The 7,627-nt window shown below is 57.4% G+C and overlaps 1 protein-coding gene across 1 annotated transcript; it reads right to left on the reverse strand.

The window, feature by feature from the left end:
* Positions 1-923: 923 nt before the first annotated feature.
* LBX1 (ladybird homeobox 1) lies at positions 924-2,055 on the reverse strand. Its single transcript, XM_064717172.1, has 2 exons — positions 1,731-2,055; positions 924-1,426 (listed from the first exon to the last, which is right to left on the reverse strand). Exons 1-2 carry the CDS (start codon positions 2,053-2,055, stop codon positions 924-926), a joined length of 828 nt encoding a protein of 275 aa, XP_064573242.1.
* Between the last annotated feature and the right edge of the window lie 5,572 nt (positions 2,056-7,627).

The following is a 7,627-nucleotide window of genomic DNA, read 5'->3' on the forward strand; positions in this document are numbered from 1 at the left end:
ATTCAAACAAAACCAGGTCTTAAATCTGTACAATTTTTTAAATTTATAGTGTAATATTTAAATGTATTGATTTTGGGATTTGTACTTTTTTATTTCCATAGCATGCAAAAAATTCTAAAAAGAGTAAAAAATAATTCTAGGATTTTTTTTTATTTTTCCTTTTTTTTTTTTGTTACCACCTTCATATCAAAAATACGAAAGGCAGCTTTTTAATAAAAGCACAACAATAGCAGAAAATGGTAAAAATAGCTTTTAATTGTTAAAATGAGGCAGAAATTGCATTGGAGACAAATCTCTATGCTCTAGGAAAAAAAGAAAGTATATATTTTTCAACTTGCATTATCACCCAGCCCCAAGTTCCCAAGATTGCGAAAGAAAAAAATATTTTTAAAGGGAAAAAAATTAGTTCGTGCACATCTGAAACATGCAAGGAAAGGAAAGCGGCTAATTTTTTGCTGTTGCCGTTTTAAGCCTAACTTAAATCTTCTCTTAAGTGGTTTGTTTCGGAAGTCTTTGAAAACAACTGCTTTCCCAAACATCTGTTGGAAGCCAGGTTTATCCCAAGGTTACGCGTCTCCCTTATAGATAAAATAATCATCACTGATAGCTATTAGAAAAAAAATAATAATCAAAACCTCAAAAAGAAGGGGGAAGGAAAAAAATTCCAATATATAAGTTTAAATATTTATACAGAAGCCGTCCGTAATTGCACCGTTCCGAAGATGTGGCAGGCGGAGGGATATCGACTCTACCCTAAATTAATCGGGGGTGTGTGTCTGTGGTGGGGTTCTATTGCTTATTGCTCCGGCCGAGGGAGCGGCCGCCCCGCCGCGCTGCCGGGGCCGGCCTGGGGGGCCGAGGGTGCCGGTTTGGAGCTCTCGGGATGGGGGGGGAGGGACATGGGGGGGCACGCAGGCCGCCCTTCAGTCATCCACGTCGATCTCCACGTCCTCCTCCTCCTCTTCCTCCTCCTCCTCGCTGTCCCGGCGGCTGCGGGGCCGCTCCGTGGGGGGCGAGGCGGGGCGGGGCGGCTGCGGAGCGCCGGGCTCCCGGGCGGCGGCGGGGGGCGGCGGCGGGGACCCGGGCCGCGCCTTGCCCCGTCCCTCTGCGCTGGGCTCCAGCTCGGCCAAGGCCACGATGTCCACGGCGGGGTTGGGGCCCAGCTTTTTGGCCGATTCCACGTCGGCCTTCATCTCCTCCAGGTCTCTCTTGAGCTTGGCGCGGCGGTTCTGGAACCAGGTGATGACCTGGGCGTTGGTGAGCCCCAGCTGCTGGGCGATCTGGTCCCGGTCCGCCGGCGACAGGTATTTTTGGTAGAGGAACCGCTTCTCTAGCTCGTAGATCTGGTGGTTGGTGAAGGCCGTCCGCGACTTCCGACGCTTCTTCGGCGTTTGCCGCTGCCCGAAGATGGTCATCCCGTCTCGGCCTGCCGACGAGCCGCCAGATTGTCCCCGCTTTCCCGTGTCCACCCCGACCCGAGCCCCCGGACCCCACACCCCTGCCCCGTGGGTATCTGGAGGGAGCGGGACAGAGCCCCCTCTCCCGCACCCCGAGGGCCACGGGGGAGGATGCTCCGGGTACCGGCCGGGTACGGCCGCGCAGGGACCCCCATCCCACCCCGTGCGACACCCTGGGAGATGGCGGGGGACGAGGAGAGGAGGAAAACCAGGCCCTGGGGAGGAGCGGGGTACCCACCCGTTGGAGGACCCCCTACTCTGAGAGGGGCTTACCTTCGGCCGCCTGCAGCACGCTGACTTCCAGCCCCTTGAAGGTCTTGCTGGCCAGCTCTTCCAGGGCGCAGAGGGGCGAGGTCTGGGAGAGCAGCGCCCGGCCGGAGAGGGGCAGCCCGGCCGGGGGGTGCTTCTCGGCGGCGGAGAGGAGGTGGGCCGTTCCGCAGAGGGTGTAACTCCTCCGCACCGAGGGCTTGTTGAGGATGTCCTCGATGCTGAAGGGGGTGAGGGGCTTGTTGGAGTTGGCCGGCGGTGGGAGGTGATCCAAGGGGCTCCGCCGCCGTTCTTCCCCCGAAGAGGGCTTGGGTTCTTCTTTGGAAGTCATGGTGGGGCCGGGCTGCACGGGGCTGCCTTCCCCACCCGCGACGGGGATGCGCTGCCGCGGGGAGAAGCCCCCGGCGGGACCGCGGGGTGACGGCGGCGAAGACAGCGAGCAAAAGTTGAAGCCCACCTCCAACTCCGGCGGAGGAGCCCCGGGTCCTCCCGGGGAGAGCCACGTCGGGCGGCGGGCCGGGCGGGCAGGGCGGCGGGCGGGCGCGGAGCGGAGCAGAGCTGCCGTCGGTCCCTCGCCGAGAGGTGGTCCTGCCGTACCTCTTGTCCCAGGGTTTTGGGTCGGAGATTTCCCCCCCTCCTGTCTGTCTCCTCTCTCTCTCTCTCTCTCTCTCTCTCTCTCTCTCCCTGTCTCTCCTCTTTCTTTCTCTTTCTAGCTGCTATTTTAAGAAACACCCCAAATCACAGCACTTTCCCTGCCCCCCCACCTCAAGCTAATACCCACCCCAAAATAATTTTTAAAAATAATTAAAAAAAAAAAAAAGAAAAAGAAAAAGCAGACTTCGTCGAGGGGAAGAGCAGCCCTCGTACCGAGACCTCGGACCAGGGGGAAAGAAGCGAGAAGAGATGGGGTAATTGACTATTGCTAACAAGTTATTGTTGATTGGGAGGTAATCAATTATCTTCAATGACACTTTTCGCCCTCTCTCTCTCTCTCTCTCTTTCTCTCTCTCTCTCTCTCTGTCCAATGCAGGCTTTTGCAAGTTCGGAGACCCATTAATTAGGAGGCGGTATGGAGGTGGAGCCCAGTTGAATTATAATGCTGAATGCACTTGTCATATTCTGGCCCTGCTATTTGTTTGGACATATATATTTTTAAATTACATTACAAACCAGCCTTTATTGCATCAGGATAATACAGTACAGTGAAAAATAATAATAAGCGAAAACAAAACAAACCGAAAAATATCCGGCTGTATCTTTTTTTTCTTCCCCCCGAGATTTTTTTTTTGTTTTCTTTCTATTCTCCCTCCTGCTAATTTCTGCTACCAGGTTATTCAAAATGTCTCTCTCCAGCTCTACCCAGAGCCCTTTGATTTTTTTTTTTTTTTTTTTTAATGAGGGGAAGAAGGGGAGAGCCTGGTTCCAGGTAAGGCAGACCTTTCCTTTCCAATAAAACCCGAAGGTTTCCGCCGAATTTGTCGTGCTCCTCTTTCCCAGCGCCCTGTGTCGGAGCGTGCTGTGGGGCCCGGGGCGGGAGCAGGGTCCCCCGGTGTCGGGAGAGCCCACGCGGGGGTTGCGTGGCGGGCTGCGGGCCGGGAGCGCTCCGGGGATGGCGGCGGCTTCTGGGGCTCCGGTGGTGCCCGGTGCTCCTGGCCGGGAGCAGCGCGGGGGAAAGAGTCGGGGAGGGCCGGTTTCTAGCCCGAGTCCTTTTGCTGCGAGCCCACGGGAGGCTCTGGAGAGGGGCAGGGCTGGCGGGGGTTGCTGTGTCCCCCGCTCTCGGGGAACCCGGCCCGGCCCGGCTCTCCCCGGGGCCAGACTCGCTCCTTAGTATTTCAAGGCGGATCACCATCCCGCTTCTGTCTAGCAGTTCCGCAGGGACGGAGACAAAGCCCAGAGCCGGGGCGAACAGCTTGGCCCCCACTGCGGGCGTGAACCCTTCCCCACGGTCCCCGGGGGGACCTCGGCCGGGACACGAGCCGGGGCCGGGGCTGGGGCTGGACGGGACGGGAGGTGGTGGGAGAGGCGGTGGGGCAGGAAGAGAGAGATAGGGGCTTGGACTGGGCCCCAACTTTCCCTCCTCACCTTGAGGGCCTAGGGGAGGACGGCTGGCAGCTCCCAGGCCGCTAGGTACCAAACAAGCACAAAAGAAGCAAATGGCTCCTCTCCTTAAAGCGCCCTCTTCCCATTTTTTATAGCTCTCTGGGAGTCTCTTTATGCAGTGACCTATTTTTAAAGGCCTATATTGGGTTATTCATCATATCAAATACTGCGAGGAGATGGGGGGGAGCCGGTCGGGGGGGAGCGAATTACACTGATTCTAAATCGCCCGGCTTCTTTGCTTTGCTAGGTGGATTATTTGCTTCGCTTTGCTCGGGTTTTATGAAGTGATTTAAACATATTTTAACCAATTAGAGACTTTCCTCCTCTCCCTTGTGTCCCCTCGCATTGTTTTCCAGCGTGTCGTTTTATGTCAGGATCCAGGTTTTATTGAGAACTCAGCCGGGGTGCTGGTGTTATAATTACAGAAATAAGGTTTTTAAAAAAATAAAAAGGAGGGGGAAAAAACGAAAGAAAAATAGCTTCGTTCCTGAGTGCGAGTTTGGGCGGGCTGGCGGGCGTACGGGATGCTCTGAGGCACAGCCGGTTCCCCGCTGCAGCCTTTCCCACAGAGTGGAGTGCGGACACGGGAGGAACTCACTCCCCCCATCTCGAGCACAGCCCGTTTCGTTCAGGGCACGAGCAAAAGTGATTCAGACACAGCGAAATCCTACAAATCGTTTTGGATCCCCCGTTGTCCCCCCAGCCTGCGTCTCCTCTCTCTTCTACGCGGGAGGACAGGGCTTTCAAAGCACCCTGCATGTTTTTTTGCTTTTGGCTCCCTAATAGGGGCAGAGCCAGGGGGAGGACGGACAGCAGCCTCAGTACAGACTTCCCGACACAGAGGGACCCTTCCTCGTTTGCCTCGGCCGCTGTATGGTAGGGGATAGACGGTTTCTTGCTTTGCATGAACAGCTCAGCCCGATGGCTCCAGGCCTGTCGCCTGCCCTTGTGCCCAGCGTCCCTCCCCAGATAGCACCTCACTGAAAAAAGGGTGGTTGAGAGGGAAGGGGGCAGATCCCGGCCGCCTTCCCCGAGTCCCCCGGCTCTCGGTGGTTGTCCCGGCGGGCTTCGACCGAGCCCTCTCCGCTGTGCTCTCGGCTGCCCGGTGCTGCCTTTGGCGGATTTCGGCTCGTTTGTCCTGTGCTTACTTTTTCTTTGCAACCGCTGCATCTCCCTCCTCGCAAACGATTCCCTCTCTGTGCACCGGGGGTGGGCTGGGCTGACCCCAATCCGGCTTAGGGGGAGAGCTCTTCATCTCCCCTCCTCATCCTTCGGAGTTTAATGATTTTAATTTTCTTTTTTGGCAGCCCGTTTGACACTCAACCCCGAATTAGGGACTCTCAGTGCCCTCCGGCGTGTCCCATTGCATCTCACTGTCCTCGGAGGGCTCCTGAGAGCAAGGGAGCCCCGGGGACAGCTGGGGGCCTGCTCCTGCCACCGCCACGGAACTTCGCATCCCGCCGGGCTCTTCTGCCCGTCCCGCCGGGACTCAGCTGCTAGTCGTGTGTCCCAGCTTTGAGGTCGTTTGGGGAAGAACACCCTCATCCAATGCGCTCCAACACCCTCCCTCCCCGCTGCTTCTGCCTGCAACAGCCCCTCTGAGTGGGACCTGGAACTGACCTACTCCTGGGGCAGGCAGAAGTTTGAGTCGGGTTCCCCATCGAGAGACGGGGACAAGCAGGGCTGGGGGGCACGGCTGCCCGTGGATGTCCCCGGGGATGGATGAGGGCTTCCTCACAAACCTTTGGGAAGTGTCGGTCTAGGTCCCTGCCTTCCAACGTGGAAGAAAAGCGAGTGAGGCTGCGGCGTTTCCTCCTCACAGAGGAGAAAACTGCAGCTGAAACCAAAACTCCTCGTGAGTAGGGACACACAACAACAACAACAACAAAATCTCAGGCTACGAGTAGCATCTTTGGAAGCCTTTCCTCTTGCCGTTTCCAGAACCGTATTTCGGGGTGTGGGCATAGCTGCCCTCCCCGGAACAATCCCGGGCCCGGCGGGCAGCAGCAGGACGCCGGGGCTGCCCGGCTCTGGCTGTATGCGGTCCGCTCCTGTCCAGGAAAATGTCACAGGAATATAATTAAAGCAGGCGGCATATATCATTCAAGTGTTGATCACCAAAGTAACTGCGTACAAATGACACCTCCTTTCCCGGCATAGCTGAGCCGTGCATGGCTCCCAGCTATGTCTGCCTAGTTTAAGTGGTCTAAACACGTTACCACTCCCTGTTAGCAGCGGGGAGAGGAGCAAAACTCCTGCCCTCCAGCTAGTAGCTAGTCTTGGCACGGTATCTCTCAAAGGCCGGGAGGGCGAGCCGGGAACCTAAGAAATAACTGTTTTCGTCTTCAAGCATCCCTCCAAGTTTGGGGCTGCGAGTGCCGAGGGGCGGAGGGGCCCCGGTGGGACCCGCGGTGAACAGAGAGCCACGGCAGGGTCTGTGGTCCTGTCCCAGTCCACTCCTGAAAAACGGCCGGTAACAGGTACCTAGAGGTATCCCCTGATGCCGCCGCCGCAGGGCACAGCACGGCGTTGCTCTTTTCGGAAAACAACGCTCCCCAGTCGGGCGTCCGTCGGCTGCCAGCTATGATGGGGAGGGGGCACCGGGGTACCGGGGTACCGGGGAACGCTGTAGGGTTAGAGAGAAGCTCCCCAGCAGAGCCCATTTCTGGAGCTCGTTGTACAGCTGTCGGGCGATCCTTCCTTCCCTCGCAACCACCTCCTTACAGGGGAAAGAAACTTTTCTGCACCAAAAATAAATGTGACTCGAGTACTCGCATCCGGCCTGGGAGCTGGGGTCAGGGGCACCGCGCCCAGCCCGGCCCGGCTCGACTGGGACACACCGGCCCCGGGAAGCCCCGAATTTTCCCCGGCAGAGAAAGATGGAGAAGCGGCCGTTCCCTCGGTCTTCGGCCGCGGGGCGGGGACCTGAACGGGGCCGACCAGGGACGAAACCCGCCGGTCCAGAAACCCAGCCAGGAGCGGGATGCGAGGAGCAGCCCCCCTCGGGCGGACGGGAGGTGCGGTGCCCAGCTCCCCGACTTCACCTGGGGATTTTCGTTTGCAAACCAGCTCTCGGGGCGACTCAGCGGAGCCGAGATCAGCCGAGCTCCAGGGTCCGTGCACTTTCTGCCTACCCCTGGGACCGATTTGTTTCCCTCCCGCAAAGTCCCCGCATAGTGGTGCTGGCACGGCAGTGTTCGCACTGCTCTCGCTGTCCCGCTGTGGGGCCGGGAGAGGAGGCGGGGGGGAGTCCCAATTTGGGCAAGTGCCTGGCCTGGTGTAAGCAGGCACGCTCTCGGGCTGGTGTAAAAGAAACAGGGGAGCCCGTCTCCCCCACAAGCCGTTTTAGAGCACAAATGGAACGACCAGGGTGGATCAACACCTCCAGCCGCCTAATCAATCTGCGTGGGGTCCCGGGAAGCATTTACCACAGCGGGGGAGAAACGCAGGGGTTGACCCCATCCCTAATGTCCAGAACCACTGCGTTGTTGCTCCTCTTAGCACAGCCTGGGACCCTCTCGTCCCACTGCTCCTGATGGATTTTAGGGATTCCCTGGGGTTTGTGGGGGCTAGAGAGGCAGTTTGCCCTGATGGCTCCCCAGCCAGTCCCCCGGGTTTTCCCCTGGGAACAGAGGCTCCAGTAGCCGTTCCAGGAGTTCCCGTGCGAGTAGGGCCAACAGGAGCGTATGAAAGTATTTAATTTTTACGTTCTTGTATTTTATTTTCTAGTCCAAGAAATCCAGTAGGACTCAAGCTTCCTGGCAAAAACGGTAGGAACGTGCCTGTCCTAGCTCCAGGCAAGG

The sequence above is a fragment of the Zonotrichia leucophrys genome, chromosome 6 (genome assembly GCF_028769735.1).
Source record: "Zonotrichia leucophrys gambelii isolate GWCS_2022_RI chromosome 6, RI_Zleu_2.0, whole genome shotgun sequence".
In the NCBI taxonomy this organism is placed as follows: Eukaryota; Metazoa; Chordata; class Aves; order Passeriformes; family Passerellidae; genus Zonotrichia; species Zonotrichia leucophrys.